This window comes from Centrocercus urophasianus, unplaced genomic scaffold (assembly GCF_019232065.1).
Source record: "Centrocercus urophasianus isolate 14NV4802_14NV808 unplaced genomic scaffold, USGS_Curo_1.0 seq_16, whole genome shotgun sequence".
NCBI lineage: Eukaryota > Metazoa > Chordata > Aves > Galliformes > Phasianidae > Centrocercus > Centrocercus urophasianus.
Window position 1 is genome coordinate 24,911,290 of NW_024884711.1, and position 27,778 is coordinate 24,939,067.

The 27,778-nt window shown below is 43.4% G+C and overlaps 3 protein-coding genes across 4 annotated transcripts in view; 1 reads left to right on the forward strand and 2 right to left on the reverse strand.

The window, feature by feature from the left end:
• Window positions 1–16,410, reverse strand: part of LOC122159336 (probable acyl-CoA dehydrogenase 6) — a 79,517-nt gene extending 63,107 nt beyond the window's left edge. The window contains exons 1-2 of the mRNA XM_042816826.1: window positions 16,282–16,410; window positions 2,983–3,103 (exon numbers count right to left, since the gene is read on the reverse strand). Coding sequence (XP_042672760.1) covers window positions 2,983–3,103; window positions 16,282–16,410 — 250 coding nt within the window. The remainder of the gene's footprint in view (window positions 1–2,982; window positions 3,104–16,281) is intronic.
• A 125-nt stretch (window positions 16,411–16,535) lies between these two features.
• LOC122159536 (guanine nucleotide-binding protein G(I)/G(S)/G(O) subunit gamma-11) lies at window positions 16,536–19,487 on the reverse strand. Of its 2 annotated transcripts, none has more exons than XM_042817226.1 (3): window positions 19,382–19,487; window positions 18,874–18,977; window positions 16,536–16,755 (listed from the first exon to the last, which is right to left on the reverse strand). In XM_042817226.1, the coding sequence occupies exons 2-3, from the start codon at window positions 18,967–18,969 to the stop codon at window positions 16,630–16,632; spliced, it is 222 nt and encodes a 73-aa protein (XP_042673160.1). In that variant the 5' UTR covers window positions 18,970–18,977; window positions 19,382–19,487; the 3' UTR covers window positions 16,536–16,629. The 2 variants fall into 2 exon arrangements, with proteins under 2 accessions (XP_042673160.1, XP_042673161.1); XM_042817227.1 differs by lacking the exon at window positions 19,382–19,487 and adding an exon at window positions 19,123–19,201 and having other exon boundaries at window positions 16,537–16,755.
• A 2,286-nt stretch (window positions 19,488–21,773) lies between these two features.
• On the forward strand, window positions 21,774–27,491 carry TFPI2 (tissue factor pathway inhibitor 2). Its single transcript, XM_042816981.1, has 5 exons — window positions 21,774–21,855; window positions 21,938–22,117; window positions 22,491–22,670; window positions 23,893–24,066; window positions 26,399–27,491. The coding sequence occupies exons 1-5, from the start codon at window positions 21,774–21,776 to the stop codon at window positions 26,500–26,502; spliced, it is 720 nt and encodes a 239-aa protein (XP_042672915.1). The 3' UTR covers window positions 26,503–27,491.
• The last annotated feature ends 287 nt before the right edge of the window (window positions 27,492–27,778 follow it).

Sequence of the window (27,778 nt, forward strand, 5' to 3'; positions counted from 1 at the left end):
TCCCTCCCCTTCTCCCCACCCTCAAGGAATAGCAGAGCAGAAAAATGATTTAAAGAAAAACATCATTCCCTGGCAGAGGACTGACCAGAGAGCACAGTAGGTTAAATGCACTGATCATCCTCAGCATTCTCCAATTATACATGTGTATGGCTTGGCCTTGCCCAGTGTTTACATAACCCCTACAACTAACATCTTGAACTATTGTACTGCAGCAAATATCACTACAAGCATAAACAACTGCAAAAAAAGCATCCAGAAAAAATATTGACAAGTTTGTAGCCCACAACTGCAGATGGTGAGAATTGGTGGAACCTTTGCAATGCAAACAGTGCCCCAAATCAGTTCTTCATACAGAGAAAGTTTCCAGTGATAAGTGACACATTTAGGGCATGTTCCCTTAAAAAAAAAAAGGGAAAGGCCTGTCTCCCATCTAGCAGCTCATTGTTCACAAATGGAACAGTGTTTACACAGGAAGAAGTCCAGTTTCAGCAAACGGGAAGTCCAGCAGATGTTTCCTTCTATCAAAGCAAAACAAGTTTAAAACAAGTTTGTGAATTGCTTTTGCCCAATCAGAAAGCTTCAAAATTAATTCTACTGAGGGGAAAAAAAAAATACTCAACAGAATGACCTTGGAAAATAAAATCAGAAAAACTTTTATTTCAAAACTGCAGCTGCTAGAATCAATTCTTTTGAGAAAAAAAAAAAAAAAAAATTGGTGTTCTTTACAAATGCTTTATGATTCAGGTTTGGAGGAATAAAAGGAAAATTGTAATTTTGGTCTGTTCTGGAAAAGGAAAGTAGGGCAGATTCCTACTCACACGGCTCCACGTCTCAAATGCTCTCCAACCAATCAAACTAATCAACCTCTCCTCTCCAGACCTCTCCCAACACCCCCCAAACTTCTGGCTGCTCTTGACTTCCTCATTTCTCTTCAGATCTTCAAGTACCTCTTCCTTGGTACACAGCAGTTAAATAATAGAAGTGGCTGGGCAGAGTCTAAAAGGTACAGCTCTCATCTTTTTTTTTTTTTTTTTTTTTAATTTTAATTACTGCTACCAGTACACACTGGTTACACAGCAAGCATAAGTACTCTAAACAAAAAAAAAAAAAAAAAAAAAGAGATAAAAAAAATTTTAATTGCCCAAAATAAGTTCTGTTGAGAGCATGATGTTACCCATCGGACTGTTTCACTGATCATCCCATTCCATAATTTCAGAATTTGCCTGATGTTATTGTATCATTACAATGGTAAAGAAATCTTGCAGGAGCTGTTACTTTTTCTGTAGCTAACATCTTGCTCCAGAAAATCAGATGAGAGTGACAAAGTAGCACTGAGGAATTTTTCCAGTTCTTTAAAGCTTTTGTAAAATGCAACTGCAGAGTGCAGAGCTCCAACAAATTAGACTAACAGCTAGATAGATGTAAGTGTCAAAGCCAAGGATAAAATACTCTTAACTACAAGTACAGCAAGTGCAGTCAGTGCATGCAGCTTTCTGCACCCATCTTTGCCTCTCCAAGCCCATTCTTCTCTATATTTCATTCATCTCTTTTTCTAACTACTTTGTGAGTATTATACAAAGTTCCCAGCTCCACAATATTCATGCATGGCATGCTTGGCACTGAGGTTCCTTACCCCAGTGCAGGCCTCTGCACATCCTAAAATGTATACAACAAAGTCAGAGCTATAATATGGAAGCAGTGAAAGGCACCATTACTACAATTAACACGAGCGTTAGCCATCTGAAGTAGACTACGCCATGACATACTTCAGATCTGCCTATCAAACAGTTATGGCAGAAAGTGGAGGTGCTGTTTTTTTTCCTCATTCCTCCAATAATCCTTTTTGTCCTTTAAGCAAATCTTAAGTGTAATCTCAATCCGTCAGCAGTTCTGTAAAGAAATACCAGCTCAGATCTAATTGGATTTGTCAGAAAACGACAGCTAACCAGTTCTGCAAGCCCTAGCTGAAGGAAAATCTTCCAAGTGGGAACGTAGAAAAATATGAAAGTTCATTTCAAGAAGAAAACTTTCCTCTGAAAATAACTGGTAAAAAGATACAGTTCAAACCCTGTCCCTTAGCAACATAAAGATGTGGTGTGGCATAGCTAAGGTTGTGTGAGCTGTTCTATATAGATGATTATTTGCAGTTAACTGTTCAAACGTCACTTCAGGTTGCTTTGAATTTGATAAGATTGCTCAATGTTTGCCTATGCAAACTTGCTTTTGTTTTATACTTTTAAACCATGAATAAGAAAATGGGAGAAAAAAAAAACAGAATTCTGACAGGAATACGTAACAGTAGTATTTAAAAAGAAGTATCTATTACATTGAATGCAAATGAAAAATACTTGGAACACGCATTTTAGCTGAAGAGTTGAAATACCTCCTACACCTCTGGGCTTCTAGATGTTTTCTCACAAATACACGAAAACAAACATGAACCTGATTGTTTTGTTGATGATTTGTTCTGCACATGTTTCTGGCTCGAATAGTGTCAGAATAGTTCAAGGACAGTCTAGAATACAGTGGCCCAAAGCCCACACAGGCATCCCCTCCAAATGATGAGACACAGTGCATTACAGTGCTGCAGAGGTACAGGTTAAATACCTATAACAGGCCAAATCTTACAGTGCTTTCAATGCATTCAAACTGTGATTTCCTTAATGGTGACCAGATCCAGAAGAAAGAAAAGTCACTAGATGGCCTGTACATTGAGAATTGAAGTGACATTTATTTCACTGGCTTTAAAATGACAATCACTAATTTTTTTTACATTTATATTTAGGAGAATATCAACTTGATCACTTAGAAACACCATCATCTTCTATACCTGCACAGCTGGTAGGCAGCATGCCTATGACTCAGGAATAAAAGTTATCTTCACACTGAATTCAGAAGCAGGTTTTGATCTGGGGCAAATGCTATATGAAATGGTATGGTTCACTGTCTCCATCAATAATCAGGAGCTGCACACTCTCCTACCTGTTGGCTTATCCACACCAAGGAATCCAGCTTGGCCCAGGGTTTTAAACACTTTATGTGCTGGGAACTGTCCTTCTTCTTCCCATTTGTCCACAAAGGGGTTAATCTCCTTGTCGATGATCTAGATTTGAAAAATAAATTTAAAGTTACTGACAGAGACATTCTTACTGAAACAACACTGACTATTTTTGTCTAAATAATTAAAAAAGGAAAAGAAATACACAGGGAAAATTTTGAAAGCACCCACTCACAACTACAACAGCTGCAATGGGGTATATTCTTTTAGCAATTGCAACTAATGCAACAGGAATTCAGCAGGACTGGTTTAAGCCCAGGAAAATGGCAATTTCCCATCATCAGTTATTATCTTCTTGGATATTATTTCTAGAAAGCAACAGGAAGAGAAATCTGAATTGTCCTCAGAGAGACACAGCCAAGGATGGATGATGGCCTGTTCATGATGACCACACACAGCACACAAGACAAGCAAGCAAAAAGGGCTTCATCTCCCTTCTCTTTGCTCATCCTCCAAAGCCTCAGATTTTCATGGCCATGAAAAGGGAGCAGATTGGCAATCTGCAGTTCCGCAGCTGAGTTCTGAGGAACTGCTCAACAGAGCCAGCACCATGCCTCAGTCCCCTGCACTGTGGTGTTGCTTCCCATGCCCACTGACCTTTCATGAGGTAGATGGTTTCAAATAGCTTTCATAAAGTGTCTATGATATGGCGTCCACCCCTTTCTAGCTCCACAAGCCAAGCTGGGTGCTGGCACATGCTTCTGCTGGGCCTCCAAGTGCCTCGTGCAACTGAGTCAGCACACACAAGAGCATTCAATAGTAAAGCAAAAAAGCCACCAAACCACACCAGAACAAGTACCATTTCTCAATCTAATGTCCCTAGCTCATGACCACAATTTTACTGTTACACCATTCTACACAGAGAGAATTTATTATTTTAAGAACTTCTCTTAGTCTTTTCTCCACGCTAAATAAACAAGCCCTGTAGTGCTAACTGTTCCTTAAGCTGGAAATAGATCTCTTTTCCTCTTGAAGTGCCGTGCTCATGAGACCCTGTAGAGTGTTCTTCTCAGCTATTTATTGCACATTCTTCAGAGAATTTCAGACCATATACGGTTGCTTTCTGCTTCTCCACTGGTCACAGAAATACAGATACTTCACTGTTGGCTACAGAAAATTACTTTTTCTATTCTCCTACTAAATTCTGAGAAATATACAAGCTCAATGTTCATCTCACTCAGTAATTACCATCTCTCTCTCCTTCTCTTATACTACCTGATATAGACCTCATGGCCAACACTAACAAAATACTCACCAGGACACCAGGACAGCCTACATTTAACTATCTGTATTGCCATATCCACAATGCTCAGACAGCAGCATGTGTGCCCTTCATGCTGAGTAACAGGACGTGAAGCACGTTCTGGATTGTACTTTTTGTAACACGTGCTAATGCTGATCTGAAAACACCCAGGAAAGTGCCTGAAAGCGATTATGAAGCCTATACAGAAGGCCAACCTGGTGTTTTGACAGATCTTGGCAAAAGTTTGATGTGAACATACTAACACAATTCTGTATTTGTTATGGCTGGTATCAAGCCAAGTGTTTCACATAAGAAACTACCTTTGAAGTTCAACAAAGTCAGAAGAATGACGGAGGCATTCAAGAAGTTCTTTACATAATTCCTGGATATTATAACCTGCTTCCTTCTGTGCTTTTGAGCAGAGCTCAAGCTGCTTGACAGAACCAAAGTTTAAAAACTAGCAGGTGAAATTTGTCATGTCTAGTAAAGCAAGATCTACCTGGCATGACACACACACACACAACAAACAAACAAAAAAAAAAAAACGGGGACAGCCTCACTGCAAAAACTGCACTAGAGTTTATGTTTCCACAGTCAAGAAAAATGAACATCACAGTCCAGATATCAATATCCAGTTATTTCTTAGCTCCTGGACCATCCACTTTAAACTGTGTTTACGATTCGCAATCGTAAATAAGACTCTAAACAAATTAACCTACTTTCAAACAAGAGAAATAATTCCTTCAGAAGTATTATTCATGAAAATAAGACTTTAGGTAATTTGCACAGAATCAAAGGGGAGGAAAAAGTTATGGGTCAATCAGACAACAGGCAGCATCAGTTGGAGAGAGCACCTGGAGGAACCCCTCTCCTTTTGCTACCATATACAAACATGCTAGAGAACTGTGGTGCTGGTCAACCAGCTGATGCTTTAATACTGATCGCTGGATATTATCACTCTTTCATGCAAAAGCTGACAGAAAGAGACATTCTCTGTGAACAAAATAATCAATTACCAAAGGAATTTGCACACGTACAGAACTTGTACTTTAAACATTGCTAAAGACAGATGTATTTGGAAGCAGATCAAGTTTGCTGTATGTTTCATTTGCCCTTTCCTTTGGTTTTTGCCAAAATGTAATGTGTGATCCCAGAGAATTACATCAAGCTTCAATCAATTTATATGGTAAGTAATTAATTTTGAATTAACTTACATTTTCATAGTGCACACAGCTTTCAGAAGCAAACACTAAGCACTGCAGGCACCTTGAGCTAAATCATAAGGGATACCTGCCACATATGGTAATTACACAGAAAAAAACCTTTTAGCAGTAGCCAAGAAGCAGTTTTGTTTATTTTTACAGGCTTTATCACGGAAAAGAATGTGGAAATTGTAGCTGGTAACATTCAGAAATACACCACTAGGATAGTGACTACAGTAAGAACTAAAACACCTCTCAGCAGGTATTTGGGATCTAATGCCTATTTGGGAGCCCTATATTTTTTCTGCCTACTGATAGAGTAAGCCACAGCAGAATTCTGCTCTTGTCCTGGCAGTGAGGACATGGTTAAGTCTTGTGTTCAGGAACAGAGGTTTTTCAGGCTGCTTCAACAGCCCATAAAAACATAAAACTAAAGGACTCAACTCTGGAGACAGACTTGGCTCAGTCTATATCTCAGTGATGCAGACTGCCATGGTTGGTATAAGCCACGAATTATTTTTAAAAACACTGTGTGCGCATGTCCAGTCAGAAACTGATTAAGACAACACACTCACCTCATGTTCAATGGTAGTAAGAAAAATAAAAGTGCCTTATATTTCAAGTAGTCTTTACAAAGTGTTGTGAAAACAGAACCTGTAACTTTCTGCTCAGGAAAGAGAAAATTGAGCAGGGGAGTAAGGGGAGGAGAAAGACTGAAATACACTTCTTTTTTTTTTTTTTTTTTTTTGTTATGGATTATTTTAATCTCCATCTAGAAGAGAGAATGAGAAATATCTCCCCAGAACATTGCCAGATAGTTGCATGTTTTTCTTATTTTCCCCTGGAAGTTACTGTACTGTTTAAATGAGTAAGAAACAAAACCACACACATGAGGATTTTCCTTTGCATGGTGCTCAGTATTTTCTGCTGACATTGTACCAGCAGAAGCATTAGAGATTGCCATTTAATTCTTACTGTAATCTAAAACAAATATCCTATTCCTAGTGGTAACTGTAATTAAATCATTTTGGGTACTGAGAGTGTCTACAGATATTCTTTACAACCACTAAAGATTTCTTTCCATTATTCACCATCAAGTTTACCATTTAGCAAACAATTCAAATCTGAAATTAAAAATAACATTCAATACACAATATCTCATATCTGTCTCCTACAATACTGAACAGTGGTAGTACAATATTTCAGCACACAATAAGTAGGACAACGTATAACCTTGAGTCTTATAAAAAACAACAACAAAAAAGAAAAAATACATTAATATGCATTCCTACAAAAAGAAACTTTTACTAAAATGTCCTGAGAGTTACACCTGAATTAGGCTGACTTACTAGAAAAGCAAGAGAAAATGTCTGACAAAAAACATACCCTTGTATTTAGAAAATTACATGGATTTTGAGTTTGACAATGGGACTTTCTATGAAGATTATAAAATTAGGTAGGGATGAGATTCACCTGTCTAGAAGAGACAGGGCAATCTTTGGCAGCAGGCCGGCCAACCTTCTGAGGTGGGCTTTAAACTGAAGGAGTTGAGGGAGCAGGGTCCTAAACGGCAATGGTCTTTTCAGAGGTGCCCAGCCACAGAACAAGGGGCAAACTGAAACATAGAAAATTCCATACAAAAATGAGGAAAAACTTATTTACTTTGAGGGTGACAGAGCACCGGAACAGGCTGCTCAGAAAGGTTGTGAAGTCTCCTTTTCTGGAGATATTCCAGACCCACTTTCCTGTGGACATTTTCCTGTGCAACTACTGTTGTGAAATTGCTTTAGCAGAGGGCAGGACTAGATGTTCTCCAGAGGTCCCTTCCAACCCCTGCAATTCTGTGATTTAGAGGTGCCATATCATACCAGGGTCAGAGGAGTATTTTTGTTTTAAATCAAGGTGAGATAATGATTAAATCTTGAAAGTAATATAAGGAACGAGTAAATAAGCAACAAACCACTAACAACATTTCTTCCTTGATTATATCATGACAATTAGCAGAACGCTGACTTGAAAGAAAGGAGGCAACAGACTACAGAGCCCTTTGCCTTTGATACCAGCCATAATTAAAGGGAATAATGAACAGCTCATAGTACGACATTTCTCCTTGTAATTGAATTCATAACCTCTGGCAGCAATGAGTGCAAACAACATTGCACAGCGCAGGCACTGGTGCTAAGGACAGGCAGTGCTTTCCCAAGGCTAAGAACTGAAAGAGTCAAGGTGGCCAAATCCATTGCCCTGCCCATATATGCTACCAAAACAAGCCCATAGAAATCACCATGGGATGCACCAGCAGCACCAGAACATGCTTTCCATCTGAATATCCTGTTAGCCTTCTTCCTGAATGCAGCAGGAGCCACGAGCTGTTGGGGGCTACATCACCCAACTCAGCCTGGCCCTGACAAGCATGGCAATGACGAGCCCAGGCCTGCAATGGTTGGCACCCAAAAGGAAGAGGCCATGGCTTGGGTCTGATGAGATCACAAGCAGAAGCGGAGGCAGCGTAGGACATCATGGACCACAAGAGCTACAGATAATCCCATCACACAAAGATGACTTAACTGCACAGCCACAGAAATGATTCCCTGAGTGTAAACCTTGTTTGCTTATGCCACCAAGTTACCTAGCAAGCTTCCTTCCGGCAAACAAAATCCAGCATTCTGAAGTGATCTTGACAGCAAGGCTACAACCCTCTGTTTCCTCTTCCAGTACCACTCAAGCAGTACAGAGTGATTCACCATAGATTTTCAAGCAGTTTTGTATGCCCTTCATCTGAGTATTGTTTCTTTTAATACTAATTGCTGTAAAGGTGCTAGCAACCCAAAACTATTGGTTCCTTCTCTCACTATCTTTTAAAACATAGACATTTTTATTGGCATATCTCAGGACTCACCTAGGAAACCTATGTGAAAACAACTCACCACCACACAAGGGTCCTATCAACATGGGACATATCCTTAGAGGTTGCTCTAATACTTCTGCCTCCTTGCATGAGGAAGGCAAGATTCTCTCGTGTTCAGGTGGAAGATTTGGCATTCAAATTCAATCTACAGAGTTTACTCTGTATTCACTTAGGGCAGCTAAACGTACATCATAACATGTGAACCTGCAGAAGAGTTTGTCCTACTTGAGTACACAATTTGGAAACTTTGCTATGAGCGGTCATCAGACTGCTGGGAACAAACTGGGAGAATATTTTTCACAATAATACAATTTTGAACTGTGCTTGACAGAATAAATAGTGGCACATCAACCACATTCGTCAGGTATGCTACATATACCCCCTCCTGTGCATGTGGGCAAACTTAGACATAAAACATGAAGATTTGAGGTCATTCAGCTTTCCCCTTTTCTCTCTCCCAATAGGCAGTACATTAAAAGTTCAGGAGAAAAAGCCAATCCAGTTTAGTGCTGTGAAGGTGGCTGAAAGGCGACTGATAACACATCATTGCTAGCACCTCAAGATGTTAGGATACTGCTTCTATTTTTTTTGTCCATTACTGCACAGTGAGAGTGAACAGACCCGGCTCATGTCCACCTTTCTCTGCTGCCTTTAGACAGCTGTGACCAGAGCTGAGCTTCCAGAGAAGCTGACAGTGGATTTAAAAGCAATACTCATTAGGTTTATAGAAGATGAAAATGGAAAAATTCCCCAAGTGCTCAAAAATAAATGTCCAAAATGGGAAGATGTGTTTAAAATTTATTAATTATAACGCCACAATTCCTTTTTGTACCTTCAGTTATGCTGTGCCACAGGCAACAAAGGACTCACGCAGTGTGCTACAGCACTGGCTACCAAAGACTGCGAGATCAGCAAACACAAGAACAAATCGTTACTAAATTAAATTTTCCCTTTCCTAAAGGGGAAGGAGAAAAAAAAAAAAAAAAAAAAAAAAAGCCCACAGGGAAAAAAAACCAATAAGTAAGGTTTGGCAGCATCTCAAGATACAACAAAACATACCTGTCCTCATCCATTTTCCTTTCAGCCGAAAAGCACGCACATTACAAGTATAATGCCATTTCTTCTGCTCTATACATTCGGCCATAATTGGACATGCTTCTGTTTAAATCATTGTGTTTCTTTCCTGTCAGAGACACAGTTCTCTGCCATATACATAATACATAAAGCAGAGCTGATTATTGCTTCAGAAAATTAAGTATTGCAAATTCTTTATTCCCATACATCTGGCTACAATTTTTTCTTTGGAGGAAAAAAATATATATCTGAATCAACCACAAAGCTTTTGTCACTGCTTGCCTGGAACTTAAAAACCTACAAGTCCTATAGGTTGTGCAGGGCTGTGCAGAAGCACGTGCTGTCCCTCTGCCTGTGTGGAGCAGAAGGTGGCATTTGTCACTCTGGCACGTATCATCACCCGATGAAGAAAACAAAAGGTCCAGACCAGGATGTGGGAGCTGAGCCCAGCTTAACCTTTCCTGAGGAACAAGATGCTGAAAGACCAGCTCTGGTTGGGGAGACGTGATCCCAGCTGACCCTCCTCCTTTCTGGCATTCTCCTCCCTGCCCAAAGGGATACAAACACAAACAAACCCCTTGCACACTTGGGAGCTTTTGTAGTCCCTGCTCACTCCCAGCCACTCCTTCAACAGCCCCAATCTATGAACACAACTGAAAATGAGAGGGTCCCAAAATTGCTTCTCACTCCAAGACTCCAAGAGTTGCAAATACCATGCCAAAACCATTTCTCCAGCAAAAGCAGGAAAGGAATATGTTTGCAAAGCCCCCCAGGATCAGGCAATCATTTAAGTGTTTATGTTTGGTTCCAGCGAATTTCTCAATTTCTTCCCTTTGACCACAAACTGTATTTATTTATTCCTCCGTCTCATTGATGGCATCTGCTATCTGCTCCATTCAACCACACCACAATGGGCAAAGCAATATGCTATCAGATGAGCATTTCTCACCCTTGATACTCAACACAAAATGGTTTAAGCCATGTTGGGCTCCATGTCCTTCTTGGACAAGAAATTCTGTTCCTTTTACCATGATATTTTTGCAAAAACTGTGAACTAATCTCTTGAGATATAGAAAATACATTCACGCTTATGGTTCCATGGTATTCATGGATATATATACCCCAAACACAAAAATGTAACCAGTGGATATCATCCAAGGAGAGATTATTAAAAATATGATTTATATTGGGGCAGAAAATATGGTTTTTTCCTCATTACTGACAGTATTTACCCAATGCCTCTGCACACATCAGGCTCCCCTGAATCTCTTAACTTTAGGAAACAAAACAGCATTTAGTAGAAACAGAATGGGTCAGGAAACACAAAAAGATTTGGGAATAATACTTAAAATATCAGAACTTTGATCTATCTAGCTACTCATTCAAAAAATGTGCCATCCCTGTGACTTACAAAGCTGCTAATGCACAAAATTTGTTTTCTTTCCCTCTGTTAGTCTGTAGGACATTTCGTGCACACATGGTATTATTATGGCAAAAAACTAGATTAAAAAAAACTCCCTTTTCCACCTCCCAACAACTTTACTAAGTTCAGACTTGGCCACAGTGACCACAAATTATATTCTTAGGAACTGTGATTATTCATATTTGGTTCTGGATTATATCCCTGTGCGAACAAAGCAATTTATCTCACTGTGGCCATTCCAGACCTCCTTTCCACTGCAAGTCATTAGGATGTCATGAAATAATATGATGGGATCCAACATGAAAGGCAAATGCCCCCGGCTTTTGCCCATCTTTGCCACCTACACACTGTTACCCATGACAGAGCTCAGCATTTCATGCTATTACTAGGTTGAAGTGCAGCCTGAAATCTGGGTACCGTTGGAGATATTGGCTGTTTTGAGCAATGTGGTATGAAGCGGTGCCTGGGCTGATTTGTCCAGGCTAACAGACATCCTTCTTCAAGATATTTCAATTAGCAGAGCTTCCAGACATACATGGTGCTTTTTTAACAGTCAACAAGTGGCAACAAGCATCTCCTGAAGTACTCTAGGACTTCCCAGAGCACCAGGGGGCCATGTTCAGATATTGTGGCCCACATCGTGACTGAATCCTTCAGATGAAATGGAAAATATTCAGTCCTAAGAACTGGCTTTAACCTCACTGGTGCCTTCACCTTTTCTTTATCTTGTGTCACTGAAAGAGGATAAATAATTCTCTGGAGCTACTAAAAGAATGGCTCTGTACATGCCAAACAGTAAAGGCAAATGATGGAACCCACCAGAGACTCACAACTTATGCCATTTTATGTACGTCCTAGCACTTAAACTACGCTCATCTCCACATCAGCTGAGTGCCTAGTAAGCCTGGGGTATCCTCACAGATCCAAATAGCTGACCTCACTGAAGGACTGCTAGTCCTGAATGCTGAATCAGCAACTAAAGATTTGGACTGTCATCTCAACCACAAGAAGCTTACACAGAATCTACTTACCACATTGCTCCAGCATCATGGGAAACATTTTTATTCATCATGCTCTTGTTCCATCTATTTTCTGTTCTTTCGTTTTCCTTTTTCGTGGCTGGGATAAAGCTAAGCTGAAATAAAATGTTCCATATTTCTCTTTGGATGAGGTGATCAACAGAATTTTATTAGCTTCCCCTGGGAAAGGGCTGGTTTCTTTTCCAGGGTAGAGGAGACATTCCTAGTCTCCACTTCTGTCTTTGAAAATGCAATTATGACACACATCCTTCTGCTTATCCCACTGCAAATTTCTAACTACAATATTTGTGACCCTCCCAAGTCTGCCTGAGGAGCAGCTTCATTCTCAAACAGCGTAGCATGACACCCATACCAGTTTTCCCTGTCTCAAGCTAGCTCAGCATATTTTGAAGGCTAAAGCACATAAAATGGCAGATTGCAGATAAGCTTGGCCTGCCTTACTGCTACAGACAAACCAAGGCTCTAATTTTTTTATGACAAGCTATAAACTAACCACTGAACCACCTGAGGAAGGACACACCTCTGGTGGTGCTATCAGGGCAAGAGACCTGGGACCTTCTGCTCCTAAACAATGTTGATAATACAACAGTTGTTGACTAGGCACACAAGCCTGGCTGTAGGACAGAAAATAATTTTAAGTAGTACACCAAGAATCTCAGAAGTCTCCTTGCAGCAATCCACCAGCGCTCATCTGTCAAACCTGACCTAGGCTTTCTTGTTACCTTTGAGACTAAAGAAAAAAAAAAAAGAAAAAAGAAAAAAAACATTCAGAACAAGTTGAAAGAACAGCTTTCAGAGCACAATGACACCTAGCTGGGAGCCGCCATGTTCATCAGTGTGCCCGTGCAGCAGAAGTAAAGATTACTCACACATTTTTACACTACTAGGACCTAAAACGATTTAGAAAAGCTACATTTCCTGAACAGCCATGGCACAACCTGTGTATATCACAGGCATTCTCTCTGTCACAAGCCGCTTATGAAGATACAATTTAAATTGTCAGAAGTTCATGCCTGCACTGCCTCCTCCAATCAGGTGTGACAATGATAAAGTACTACTGAATGTCTTAAGTGGTATTTCTTATTACAGTACTATATCCCAGCTGCCCTGATAACAACAAAAATCAACTGTGAACACTTTCCCTCTGTTAAATTACTGCCCAAAATTCTATGCAGTAGGAAAGGATATTTCTGCATTCGTCTACACCAGAAAGGGATCTGGCCTTAAAATGTTATACAGTGTTTCTGTTAGACACAAGATGACAAAGCTACTGCAAATATCCCAGAATCTAGGAATTTTGTTTGCCTTACTTGTCTGTACAAAAGCTGTGAGGTTTACTAACATCATATTTTTTAACTGTCTTCCTTCTCAAACTTCTACCTCAAATGCATGACAAATACTGTTTCAGAGATCCAAGTCACATCTTTTGCAACTTCTGCTGTGTCTTTCCTTTCCCATTTTCTCTTTCAATTTAGTAAGAAAGTATTTTATTTATTTGTAGCACCAACAGCCAATGACTTTGCTGTTTCAATACTGTTTTTTGAGATTTGCTATAAAAGATCGACAAAACAACTCCAACTACAGTGCTCCAGCAGTAACAGTAGTTATAGTATAGTTCAGTAATAATCAGCAGACTATCCAAAATAGCTGTATTATTTTGACAGATTTTTGACAGATTACAACAATTTTAATGGATATTTATAGTGAAAATTAGTATTTAATCCAGCTCTTTTATGCTCTAATACAAAGAGGCTCTAATTCCTCCATGAATACATATATATTAATGAACAGAAATTTGTGACACTGTTAATAACTGAAGCCAGACATACAAGCCAGGAGTGGCAATAAACAGTGGTGTTCTTTTGTACAGTCCATTTTTACAGGAATCCCCCTTATTCTACAGAGATGTAACACTGTGTAATCAGTCCAAGCCATCACCATGTGTAAAATGAAACTTTTTTATATTAGATGCAACTCCATCAAAATAGTTGCCAATCCTTCTCAAATGTATTTCCCAAAGCTTCTTACTACTACTGCCTGATGTATACAAATAGGGACATGCTAAAGTACATATCATATATGTATATGCATAGTTACACATGCACATAAAGTAGCTTAAACCCTCTTTCCCTTCAAGCCTATACTATAATATAATTACTGCATCAAACTGCAGGATACCAGTGCACTGTAAGTATTGTTAACAAGGTAAAGAAAAGTTATGTTTTTCGATTTCCAAGAGGAAGGGTGGTGACCTATGAAGTAGTAAAGGAAACCACTCATAAGGTTATTTCAATGCCTTGCTAAAAACAGCTCCTGGAATTACAGGAGTCTCTTCCTCATCCTGCTCAGAACAATTGGAGAAGTACAGATCATTTAAAATATATTAATTTAACAGATTAAAAATAAAAGGAATGCAGACAAAAATATAACAGTTCTCACTAATGGAATTACACCATTTTCTTCTCTGATTTCACTGGCAACTGCACCTGGATTAGCCTAGTGAAAAAGTGCCCAAAATTAAATAATCATTACATTTAAAATGCATTCCAGATACTCAGTGGTCATTCTCTGCCATAGTGTTTACTTTTCAGTTTGTCTTGAATTCACTGGGGTCAGTTTTAACTTAGGCCAAAATAAACACTGACTGATGGAAGCTTTGGAGTAAACAACACTAGACTGGATCTGATGTAAACTGGTGAAGATTATTTTTTCTGTATGATCAGAAACTGAAATAAGAGTTACATAAGTATTTTTTAAATTCTAGGAGTAACGGACAGCCCAGGACAGTCTAGAGGACAGAGCAAGGCAGGTGACTCTGCAGACATGCAGGCCTGTTACTGCAATACAAGCAAAACAATCCTGTATTATTCACCTGAGTGACAGAAGAGGATTTATCTTCAACTCTTTTACTGATCCTTTCCCTGCCAGCTCATTCCTGCTTTGAAGAATGTCCAGGAATTTAAATGAATGAAACTAACTTATAAGGAAGTTGGTCAAGCACAGGTTTCTTTGTATAACAAAGAAAATGAATACACTACTGCAAATGTTAAAGGATAAGAGGCCTAACTTTTGCCATAGAGAACTTGATGAATTAAACGGCCTTTGCAATATCCTGCTTTAACCCTGGAAGTATGAAAGCTAATTCCAAAACAAACAAACAAAAAAAAAACCCAAAAACCTGAAGAACTGTCTAAATCAGAAGTAGCCCCAATATCCTCTCTCCACATTAAGTGTGGAAAAAGAAATTTGGAAAAAAGGTAATTATCCATAAAAGTTTAAGATTCTTCAAGTCATTTTAAAAAGCTTCTATCAAATTCTGGACATTATAGCTCCAAGGTCATATAAATGATCTAACACCAGGACACCCGGAGTGCACTGCTTTTAAAAAAAACTACAGTGCAGCACCAGCCAGGAGCTGAGCATTCACTTATAGGCAAATCAGGGGCAGTACCTCACACTCCATCATGCCCATCTCAGAATGCACACCCTGCACGCAGATGAACTTGAGCACATCACAATTCAGAGACAGATTTCTCCCACATGCAGCTTGTCTCACCTTGCCTTATCCTATCCCAGCTTGCCTGGTTCTGTTCTGTATCATTTCATTTCATTTCATTTCATCCCATCCCATCCCATCCCTTCTCCTCTCCTCTCCTCTCCTCTCATCCCACCCCATTCACTCCACTCCATCCTGTTCCACCCACTGGCCCCAGACCATCCCTGCCAGTGGGTTCCACACCAGAGTTTTCTAACTTAAAAAAAAAACAAAAAAAACTAATTATCCAACTTTGACAGGTGTTGCTTAATTATACCACAGCTTTTTGCAGGTGACACTGATCTCACTGCTGGGAACACAGATAATTCCCCACTGCCACCATTATTCACAGAATGGCATTCAACTTCCATTTGACCTTACCCAAAGTGTCTCTTTCTCTCGGTTTATTCTGTTTCAAAGGAACCTCCTGTTACGGCCCTTCTAGAAACACCACCGTAACAGACGGACTCTGTTCCGCCTGCCTTACGCTCGGTGTCCACAGCCAACCCTTACCCTGCGCTCTGCAGGAGCTGGGAGGGAACTGAACGCTCCCCCGCTCTGTGCCCCACTCCTTCACGTCGCACTCGGGCAACCCAAGTTCCGCCAACACCCCGCTTGTGCTCCCTCTCCACGCACAGGCAGCACGGCAGCTCGGCCCCACTCGCAGAAATCCCCACAGTCCCACCACCCGACTTTTAAAGCGAAACGGGGAGCCACGCAGTACCAACACGCCGCACGCAGCAGCCGGGGCAGCGCAGCGGGCAGGCCGCGCAGGCTGCTGGGCTGTCCCCGCGGTACCTTCCTGAGGGCCGCCCGCAATGCGCCGTGTTGCGGCGCGTCGGCTACGCGCCCTCTGTCCCGCCGCCCGCCGCCGCCGCGCAGTGCCGAGGCCCGCAGCACCCAGCGCCCTCCGCCCCGCAGCGCCATGGCTGCCGTCGGCCGCTCCGCTCCGCCCTCTGTCCCGGGCCGCCGTGCCCTCTCGGGTTACCGGTCGGAGCGAGCGGCGAACAGGTGAGGAGAGCGGCGAAGCGATGAGACCCTGCTTTCAGATTCATCTATTTATTTAAGAAAAAAAAAAAAAAAAAAAAAAAAGGACAAAATTCGCTCCTGCACTGCCGGCGCAAGCCCAGCAGGCTGGGGTCTTCTTTAGGCGATGACACAGCCGCCCTTCTCCTTGAAGGGGTTCTTGTCCTCCGGGACGCCCTTCACCAGCGGGTCCTCTCCTGAGCGCTCCTCGATGTAGTTCTTGATCTCCTCGGAGCACTTGGACACCTGCGGGGAGGACACACATGTTGCCAGAGCTCACGCACTCCTCAGCAGCAAGGTGCTGGGCTCGCACCTTTCCCTGTTTGCCCGCCCATTGGGTACCACAGGCCAGCACTCAGCCCATTGGCTGCTACACTGCTGTATTAAGCACATCTTTCCCGATGTGACTTATAGTCAACACCCTCAGGATCAACATTTCAGCTCCACAACATGCTATCTGTCTACAACACATCCATTACTTCATACTTTTTTCCCAAACAAAACACTCCATAATGGTTTTTCAGTGATGATACAAATCCCCATCCCAAGTTCTATAGCAGAAGCCACCCGTCTTCAATGACAGTCACCTAGGAAATCATTCACTTACTGGCACGTGGCATTATGCCAAACAACAGCTAATAAAACACTGCACGAAGCAGGAACACAACCCACAGGCCTCCTTGCATGACGGCCCCACACAGAGGGCCCCCACAGGAACCTGCCCTGGAGGAGGACCGGGGCTGCTCTGTGCCCCGACCACACACACCTCTCACTTCCCTTCCTCTGGAACAGACACTGTCCTCAGGTGCCTGGATAAGGGACGCCTCCAAGCACAGCTCCCTGCTCTGTGCCTGCCAACCCACAGACACAAGAGCGCAGTCAGCAACAGAATCCAGCTGCTGCCAGGCCGACAGGGGCCATTATTTCTAATTTAAGGCGCGCTGCTTTCCTCCATAATTATATCTTACTCCATAGGTAAAGTTATGCCAAGTGAGATGGTGAATTTACCCGCTGTGTCACAGCCTCTGAGCCATCAGAAGTAGCTCAGGGTTAATCCTCAACCACAGGGTGTGCAGAATAAGGCCTAACTACCTCTAGCTGTGGTACAGCTATGACCTGCAACACAGACTCCATTCTCACTGTGAAGCTTTGGTACAGTGCAGAGGTGAAACTGAGGATGTTGACTGTGCTTTTCTGCAGATGGTTTCAAAATACCCATTTCCCCAGTCTTTTGGTTTATTAGAATACTAGAATATATTGACTAAGTATTAGAATATTTAGACTATTCAGAATATTTAAATATATATTTATTTACATAAAGAGTTTTAAACTCTTTTTAAGAAAATCAAAATCTATGCATTCTACAGAGTACTTCAGGAGCTTGGGAATGCTCTGAGGAATGACCCAGGTGCCTGTAGTATTCAGATGTGCAGTCCTTAATACTTCTGGATCCACAACCATAACATCTACAACCACTGACATTTAACTGACACATAAAATGCAATGAGGCATTGGCACTGCTGTTCAGAGAAGCTGTGGGTGCCCCATCCCTGGAGGCATGCAAGGCCGATCTGGATGGGACGCTGGGCAGTCTGATGTGGTGGGTGGACACGAGCCCTCAGCAGGGGGTTAGAACTGCGTGGACTTTAAGGTCCCTTACAAGCCAAGTCCTCATTCATTCAATGAGTCTGTTATAATTGTGGCATTCTTATTTTGTTGGCTATGTACCTAGATCTAATACACAGAAACAATTCCACTGATCCCCTAATATAAACTCACTTTTAGTCTGAAATAGTTTTTCTAGATGTACTTTTTTTCCTGCTGGCATATAGAATTAATATAAATATAAATATGGAGCAAGATCAATTGTGTTCTTCCATTTACAGAAAACGTGCAATAATACAACAGCAATAAAAACCACCAGAAACTATTCACCTGTGGAAAGAAATTACCAGTGTGACAGAAAGTATAGTGCTCCCACTGAACGCAGCAGGACGGAGCTGGGCTCTGGGGCACCGGCCCCTCAGCTTCTACCCTTCTCCCGGGGGTGTCCCGCGGCCACGGCACCCCCCCACGCCCCGGTGCCTTTCACATAGGAGGGGAATTCTGCCTCTCCCGGCACGGCCGCTCGGAGGGGGATCTGGGCAAGAGCCGTCGGGGAGAGCACAGCGCTCCTCTTCCCGCGGCGGGGCCCCCAGCACCCCCGCGCTGCTCCGGGACGGAGCCCTCCCGCTCCGCCCCGCCGGGCTCCGCACGGGGCTGCCCGCCCGGCCCCGCCGCCGCCCGACGGCACCGCGTCGGGGCTGCCCGGCCGCCCCCCGCCCCTGCCCCAGCCCCTGGCCCGCCCGGCGGCCCCTCGCTCACCGGCTGCCTCTCCAGCTTCACTTCTTTCCGGAGCTGCTCCACTTCCATTTTCAGTTTGTCCTTCTCGCTCAGATCCTCAATGTTGATCGCCGGCATGGTGTGCGCTGCCAGAGCGCGGAGAGAGGGAGGGGAGGAGGGAGAGAGGACGAAGTGTTACCGCTGGGCAGCGAGGCCGTCGGGCCCGGAGCCCCCGGTAGGGCGGTGGGACGGCGGGGCGGCCGCCCCCGGCCCGCCCCCGGCCTCACTCACCCGGTGCCGCCGGGCTGCTCCGCGGCGACCGCTTCCTCCCCACCGCGCCGGGCACCCTGCCCCGCGCCGCCCGGCCTTTAAACTCCGGGATAATCCCCTCTAATCGGATTACGGCCCTCCCGGCTCCGCGCTCGGGACCTTCACACTGCGGGGCCTCAGCACCCCGCACCCGGACTGCTGCCGGGACCTGCTCCCCTCCTCGCCCCGTGGGGCAGAGGTGGCCCGGGGCTGCCCAGCGCTCAGCCCTCTCCTCCTGTACCTCAGTGCTGCGTGGTCGTGTGCCGCTGGCGTGCTGAGAGAGGTGAGCTGGTCGCAGCAGGTGTTTCTCTTGGGCTCATTCCCCCAAAAGTTCTGTGTTAAAACTACAGGCAGATCAGACTGAAAGGCAGAGAGGAGAAGGAACAGCTGTCAGGTCAGGCTGTCAGTGGGACACATAGCTCTGCATGCCACAGCACTGCACAGAGCATGTAGGGTCCTGCAGCTGTGCTGGGTGCTGGGGATGGGGTACACTTGGAGTGGTGGGTTCAGAAAGCACAAGAAGGACTGATGAAAGCCCTGTGTGCTTGCATACATACACTGCTGAGGTCCAGACCCTGAGCAGAGGTCTCACTCTCTGCAACAAGTGTCCCTTCACCCTGTTTGCGCCCTGGCATCTCTGCTCTTGGCAGCTGCTTTCATATGACGCTAGCAGATATGGGATCAGCACAGCCGCAGCCCTTCACACCAAGCAAAGCTGCAGGCCTACGTGCAGTCCTTCGAGTGGGAGTGTATGAACCCATTTGGTTTTCAGAACCTGAAACGCCCCTGTAGGCAGTCATCCCCCTTCCTCCTTCCATCTCTGGCTATAGCCACAAGGACACTACCTGCCCCTCTCCCACCCACCGGATGTAAGCAGTACAGCAGGATGCCACGATTTACACCTCCTTCCTCTGCCACTGCTCCAATAAGTGTTCACAGGGTTTACAACAAACAGGGTTTGTTTGTATTAACAAACAGGGTTTGCTAATCAGATTTATTTCAGTTCACTAAAATCAGCTCCTCTTCCCCTCCATCCTTTTGGATACTATCCATGTGCAGTTCCTAATCCCTACAACCTACGCTGTCATCCCCATGCCCCTGCTGGCCACAGTGCTGCTCAGAGCAGTGCCAAGGAGCTGCTGGCTGGGCAGCACAGCCCTTGCTGGGAGCATGGAGTGGGTATAGAGAATGGTGGGCACAGGGGGGCCAGAGCTGAGGGCTGCCAGTGGGAGCAGGGCATCATAGCCCAGCAATGGAAAACCTGCAGCAGCCACCTGCAGATATGACTACTTCTGCTGACTGTAGCTAATGAAGGCTCTCACCACTCGCTGTTAGTTGCTCCTCAGGTTCGTATGTTTTTACAAATACCCACCTAATCTAAGTGAACTTTGTTGCTGTTACAGCAGAGGAGCAGCTGAGTAAATGCCACACCGTGCTGCAGGGTTGATGGATAGACAGGTTTAATCCAAACTTTGTTTTGTATGTGTGCATGCACAGAGGAAATGGAAAATGGTATTAGTGTGACAGCACTCATTTTGCTGCTATTGTTTGAAGTGGCATTTCAATGGCTTCCTGTGCAATTCCAACAAAATCCAATGAAAGCTAAAGGCCATCAGTCCGACTGTATAAAAATCATCTGTGAGAAAGATGGCTTTTTTTTTTCTTTTTTTTTTTTCTTCTGGAAATAGAAAATCTGGTGGTTGTTTTTTTCCAACTAGAGGAACCGAAGCTTTATTACAATCACTGCGTTTCACAAGTTTACCCAAAAGTGAGGGCATGCTATTAACGGCCATAGTAATAAGATCCTGAAATATAGCAGATGTGTCCCATGGTGATGCCTCACATTGAACCAGGATTCTGTTTGGTTGTTGGTGTAGTTTTGCGTGTGTTTTTGTATGTTTCTGTGTTTTAACTAAAGCAGCTTCTTATTCTTGAGCAACTGGGAGATTTTTGAAGAGAAACAAGAGAAACCATAAAGGTTTTGGGGGGTTGAATTTGCTCCTCTTTCTTGCCTTTGTAGAAAGCAAAATCCTGTCAGAAGCAGCCAGCAATCACGCACGGTACGTGGAACACAGTTTCCCTCGGGGCCTGCATGCCTGCTGGGGTTATCTTCAGGATAAACCAAGCCGTGATGCCTCCTGAGACCCATCCAGAGGTTTCATCCCTTCAGCTCTCGGCGCTTCCAGGCCCCGACGCCGGCTCGTTCTCTAGTGCCCCTGGTGCCGGGGCAGCTGAAGGCGGCCGGCTGTAAGGCGGTATGGCGGAGCCTCGCCGGCTGCTGCCGCCCCGCGCCCGTCTCGGGCTCCGCCGTACGCGTCCCGGATCCGTCATTAACGGGAAATTCTGTTCTGGCACCGTCCCGTAACACGGCCGTGGAGCCCCGCCAAGCCCCCCCCCGCCCCGGGGAAGCCCCCCCCCCCCCCCCCCCCGGACCCCGGGGCTCACGCAGGCGCGCGCCCCGCCGCCGACCTGCTGCCCCGTGAATCACCCCTTCCCCTCCCACCACACGCGCAAGGAGGGAGGCGGCCCGGTGAAGCCGTGTCGGCGCATATAAAGCGCTGCCGTCGGGCCGGGCAGCGCTGACCGTTCCCGGGACCTTGCTGCCAGCCGTCCCTCCCGCGCGCCACCACGACATGGCCGCTGGCCGCCGCCTCCCGCTACCCGCGCTGCTGCTGCCGCTGGCCTGTGCCGCCCTGGCGCCGCGCGGCCTCACAGGTAGGAGCGGGGCGCGGGCGGCGCTCGGGGCCGGGGCCGCCGCCGCGAGGGTGCCCTCAGCCCCGGCCTTGTGTCTCCGCAGAGAAGCAGCGCGCCTGCCTGCTGCCCCCCGACGACGGGCCGTGCCGCGCCCTGGTGCCGCGCTGGTACTACGACAGGTACACGCAGAGCTGCCAGGAGTTCAGCTACGGCGGCTGCCACGGCAACGCCAACAATTTCCTCAGCTACGACGACTGCGAGAAGAGCTGCTGGACCATAAAGAGTGAGTCCGGAGCACCGAGAGCCCCCGGGGTGTGGGGGGCGTGCCTGGGGAGCTGCACCAGCCTGTACGCCGGGCGCTGTGTCAGATTGGAGTGCACGGGATGTACCACCTTCCTTAGAATCTTAGTATTATAACAAGCATCTGTTTAATGCATCGGATTCCTCCTGTAAAGCTTATCCCACGTTTCTGTGGAGTGCAGGTGTTGGGACAAGCTGGGTCTTGCTACAGCCGGCGCACCCACACTCAGTGTGCAGCGCTGTGCTGTGGGGACAAGGGCACGAAGGGTTGGTTTTACTGAGGATGCAATGCTGTGCTGTTGGAATGAGGGCATGTAGGGGTGGTTTGGCTGACTGTGGAACTGTTTTTGTTGCAGAGGTGCCTAAACTGTGCCGGATGGAGGCTGACACAGGGCCCTGCCGAGGACACATAAGAAGATATGCCTTCAACTTGAGTTCAATGAAGTGTGAGGAGTTTGTCTACGGGGGCTGCTACGGGAACGGCAACAACTTCAAGGACCTGCAGTCCTGTGTGGATCACTGTCTTCCAGAGAAAAGTAACGGTTGTTCCAAATCCTTAATAAACTAGATGGTTTGAAAGCGATATGAAGATGATACTTTATTTGGTATTTTGCTCTAGATACCTGCACAGTGGTTTTTTTTTAAGCACAGTATGTTTCTGTAGCATAGATGCTTATTATTGTCTTCAGGTTGTGGTGTGTGGCTGCTCTCACCTGCCTTTTACCGAGAGCACTCTATTACTCTGATATGGTGACTTCAAATTTGAGCGCAGCTACACCCAGCCAGACTCTTGCCTTCTAGTGAACTGTGCACCTGTTAGATGAAGGGCAGTGAGATGGGAGACCTGTGCTGGGGCAGATGTCTAGGGTGCTATGGCTGTCATGGTCAGGAAGGTGATATCCTGATATATGCAGAGGTCCTGTTATGAATTCAAGCCTGAGGGATGCTGTTGGGAGTGCTGAAAGCTCCACACCACCAAATTCAACTATCGATGGAAGACTTTTTGCCTCATCTGGTGTGGCTCTTCCCTGCCTCTCCGTACCAACTTTTAAGACGAGAGAGGGTAATTATGAGGATGTGACTGTAGATGAATGTTTTCATAAACACCATCTGGTTAATACCTATTGCAGGACAGTGCCTTTGAAGAACAGAGAAATACCAGAATAGTGTTGCTGCCTGTGCTTTATTAGCGCTCAATGAGATAGTTATTTTTGGTTGATGAGAGACTGTCACCATTTTCTTAAGCAAACAGAAAATTATTTTTAATTTCTGTTAGTAAAAAGTCTATAGCAACAGAAGTAAGGTTTTGTTAAACATTCTAGTAAGAAATATGGTGAGGTTTTGTACTTCTTGCAGCAAGTGGGTAGGGTTTATTAGCAAAATTGTAGCAAGAACAGAGTAAATGGTACCTTTCTCACCTACAGAGGTAATTCCACTGGAATTGCTATTGTGTTCCTATAAACATGGAATCAGACTGCTGTCTATCTCCCATGAATATTTCTGCGCTTCCAAAAACAGCACTGCCTTTGGGAAATGAAGATGAATTTCACTTGTGAACTAAGCTTGTTTTCTGGGGCTGCCTGCTGCTTTCTCCCGTGTATAACTCATAGGAATAGGATGCAGTAACTCTCTGAAGTCATTGGTAGCACTCATGTCTGTTCAATGGGAGTAATAGGTGTTTAACAACCAAACTGATTGCAGAGTTTTAATATGGTAGGCATAGAGATTATATAAATCATCTCCTTTTTCTTTTTCAAGCTGGCCCCTTGTTATGCTATAGCCCAAAAGATGAAGGATTGTGCTCCTCTTCTGTGCCCCGTTATTACTATGACACCACAAGTAAATCGTGCAAGGAGTTCAAGTACACTGGCTGTGGTGGAAATGCCAACAACTTCGTTACTGAAGTAGATTGCTACAATGTCTGTAGAAAAGGTAAGATTCCTTGGTATTTTGTCAGTCAAAAGCAGATAAACCAATCCATATACCAGTACTAGATGTCCAGTGTGTTCTTTTACTCACCATTTTTTATATAAATGTATGCTTTCTACAGTTTGGACAGTATTCTCAAAGAAAGGGAAAACTGAGATGCAATACTAAATTGTTCATACAAGAAAAGAGTAATGTGTGGTGGTTATACAATTTTTAATTTTTAAATGAAATGTGGAGAAAGGCACACGAAAAGACATTAATTTAGTAGGGCCCACAAGGAATCAGTATTTAAACGGTTCTAAACACTAATTAAGGTTTTACTTTCTTCCAGACACTTTAAAGTGAGATTAAAGCAAGTTGTGAAATCAATTTACTTTTTTCTTTAGCATTTTTAGCAGCTAACATCCTCTCTTGATTCTCTGCTGCCCGTTCCCATTTACCATTCCCATTGCTAAAGATTTCTGCCTCATCACTTGTGTTGAATCTGAGGCCATGGGGGGAAGGGTTGGGATGTTTTTTTTTCTTAATGATTTGATATAATGAATAATGAACCAGCTTCTTGTACTTGTAATTCAAAACATGTTGTGCTGTTAGCTGCAGTAATATGTCTATACCCACTATTACAGATCTTATACTCTGATTGATTTGATATGTAAATCTATGAGAGAGAGAAGCACAGTTAATGTAAATCCCCAGAACAGTTAGGAAGCAGACATAGCACAAAACTTGAAAAAAAAAAATTAAAAAAAAAAATTATCCTAAGGGGGAAAAATTAGGGCTGTCTAACATATACTTCACATTCGAAAAAAACAAAAACAACAACAAAACAACAGAACACCAAAGCCCATCTCTGTTTTAAACATGAAACATTTATAGTGCCCAAGTACAGCTATATTTAAGGTATGTGGAAGGCTTAAGTCAGTAGAGGATTATCCAGTTCTGGGCTTGAAGACCATGGCTGTTGAAGCTGGTAGTTGAAGAGCTGTGACTACTGTCTTAGGAAGTAAAAATATTGCCTGCCAGTTACTCATGGCAGTACTATTTCTGTGGCATACCACTCTGACTGTGTCTCTGCCATTCTGGCATTATAAGGGAGATACTAATGGTGTGCTAAGTCTATCAGAGATGCCTATGATTACCTAATTTGCATCTATTACTCTCTGGAAGTGGTAGGGACAGGCTCCAGCCTAACCATGCAAAAAGAGAGGAGGAAGGAAATCACCTGTTCAGCATCTTGCCTTCTGCCCCTGCATACTCAGCCACATCCACTCTGGGGGCTCTCCTCTACTCCCTCTTCACAGGGAAGAAAGGCATGAAGAAAAGTTATGTCTTGTTATTAGTGCAACAGATAGGAAAACTCAAAGGATTGGTAATAACTTGTGCATTTCAAAATTCAGTAAGGTGTGGTCAACTGAAGCTCATAGTTAAGGGCATAATTAGTGTTAATTAACGTACATATACATTTCTATAGCTTGGGAGTGTACAGCAACATTAAGTAAATCTTTAAGGCAACTTAATCTACTATTCTCCCCTTTCCAAGTTCCCCTCCCTAGTATCTTTCCTGTAACCTTTTGGAGTCTGAAGTTGTAATCGGTTAACTTCTCGTATGTATATATGCAACTGCTATTTAACTTGATCTGTAGCTCTTGAAAAGACAAGGTACCTGAATAATTTCATTTTAAAAAACTAGAGTAGGAAACAGTTGCAGTCAAAGCAGATGAACAGGAAGCTGGATGCAGGACTCTGTGCAGATAAACAGGCAGTGCGGCAGCAAAGATTTCTCAGTCGGCATTGTCAAGCACTGGCTTTCAGGACTATACTCACATGTTTCGTGTGGCTTTTGTAAATTCTTCTGGAAATAACCCTGACTGCTGCCTTGGAGCATTCTGCAGCATCTTATGGAAAGCCTGTTCTCTGCAGGAACTCAGATAATTTTACCTTTTTTTCCATCTCCCACAGGCACTGGTTATAATTAGATTTTGCCCTTTTGTTGATCAAAGAAATGAAGCAATAGTTTTCTTTTTTCTTTTGCAAGTAGTGTAGAGTGTACTTCCATTCTGGTGCTCCTGTGGGGCAGCTAGAATAGACTTGCATTCTTTCTCAGAAAAAGAACAAACAGCAAAAACAGAGAACAGTGCCATAGTGGATGCACTAGAAACCTTACTGTATGTGAGAATAGAGTGTCCAGAACTCATTTTACAGTTTCTGACATGGCTGTTATTACTGGGTTCAACTGGTTTAACATCATAATAAATAATAAAAAAAATTCCAAACAGTGAAGAGTAATAATAACTTTGTCATTCTGCTTTGCTGACTACTTCCTTTACTTTCTTAGCAGGGAGTCAGAAACCAACCATCAACAAGCCAAGAAATCTACTCCGCAGAAAAATGATGAGAAAACTGATCAAAAAGCCTCAGACACATAACCTGAAGTCTTAAGTCTAATGTGCCTTTGAGTGTTTGAAACACTTTGACTCTTTTTTTTTTTTTTTGTATTATAGTTTCCACCGATTTATACGTTGACATATAGTTCTGTCTTTCAGAACTGCTTGTTTTCCAACTTACTTTTTATAAAGGACTGCGTTTAATAGAAGCAGAATGAACCTAATTATGGTTCTTCTACTCTGTTGTATTCACAGTAATACTTTGCCAGACATTTAGATTTCCATGTTTTTATGGGGGAATATTACTACTGCCTTGGGAGAATATTTCAGCTGTTAAAATCAGTTAAGACTTGAAAAAAGTTGTCTTAGTTACACTAAGGAGAATACAAAGCAAAGTCTCTGCAATGGAATTTTTTTCTGTTTATACATCTTCTGCTTGCTAAAGAAGATGTGTGAAGAGAAGTGTGTTCGGAGGTTCATAGCTCTGCCATTTCACATATTTTGACACTGTCTTTACAGTCTTTACCCTTTACAGTCGCACTGATAGTCAAAACCTTTCAGCCTTTGTAACAAGAAATATAAACATAAATCTGGTTCATCCCACAAAAGAGAATTGGAATTAGGGATATTATGCCAAATACTCCGACAAAAACAGTGAGTAACCTGCTTGAGTATTAAAAGGAAAATGTAGATGTTACTTAGTTGAAATTTCAAACACCATGACAAAGTCATGCTCCAGATTCTCTTGTGACAGAAATCAGCATTTTTCTTCTTTTTTTTTTTTTTAATTAAACACACTGAACGTATCTGTTGAGGGTCTTGATAGTAATGTTTGTGGGATGTGCTAAAAAAAACCAGAAGCTTCTGCAAATCTCACATAATCTGAGGCACTGTTGTATTTCTTATGTTAGATTATGCCTGTGGCGATATTATTGCACTTTTATGTTTTGTGTTTGAGCCATGTCTGAATTTCAATTCATTTCACCTACAACGTTTTCTAATATGGATTGATATGTAATATCAATAAATTTTTTTGAAGAACAACTTGTTTTCTTTCATATGATTCTGTTAATTATCCTGAATGACTTGCATGCACCAATATGTGTTATGGAGCCTATTATCTACTAATTATGACTAGTAAAGTTTAGTTGGCTCTTATATTATTTCCTTATGCTGAAGTCTTCATGTGAAGAAAGACATCAGACTGCACTGATGCCATTCATTCGTGAGCTTTTATGGCTCAGTTGGCTCCAATAGGAGCTGCTGTGGAAGGAAGGGCTGCTTGTCTCAGATGACTGCTGCTGGGTGTCCTGTCTGATGCTAGGCTGCCC

Excerpts from the sequence above, each read along its gene's own strand:
- TFPI2 (XM_042816981.1), top strand. The coding sequence starts at position 21,774 with ATGGCCGCTGGCCGCCGCCTCCCGCTACCCGCGCTGCTGCTGCCGCTG. Across the intron at positions 21,856-21,937 it reads GGCGCCGCGCGGCCTCACAG|AGAAGCAGCGCGCCTGCCTG; the intron begins GTAGGAGCGGGG and ends GTGTCTCCGCAG. Across the intron at positions 24,067-26,398 it reads CTACAATGTCTGTAGAAAAG|CAGGGAGTCAGAAACCAACC; the intron begins GTAAGATTCCTT and ends TTACTTTCTTAG.
- LOC122159536 (XM_042817226.1), bottom strand. The coding sequence starts at position 18,969 with ATGCCGGCGATCAACATTGAGGATCTGAGCGAGAAGGACAAACTGAAA. Across the intron at positions 16,756-18,873 it reads TGAAGCTGGAGAGGCAGCCG|GTGTCCAAGTGCTCCGAGGA; the intron begins GTGAGCGAGGGG and ends TCCTCCCCGCAG.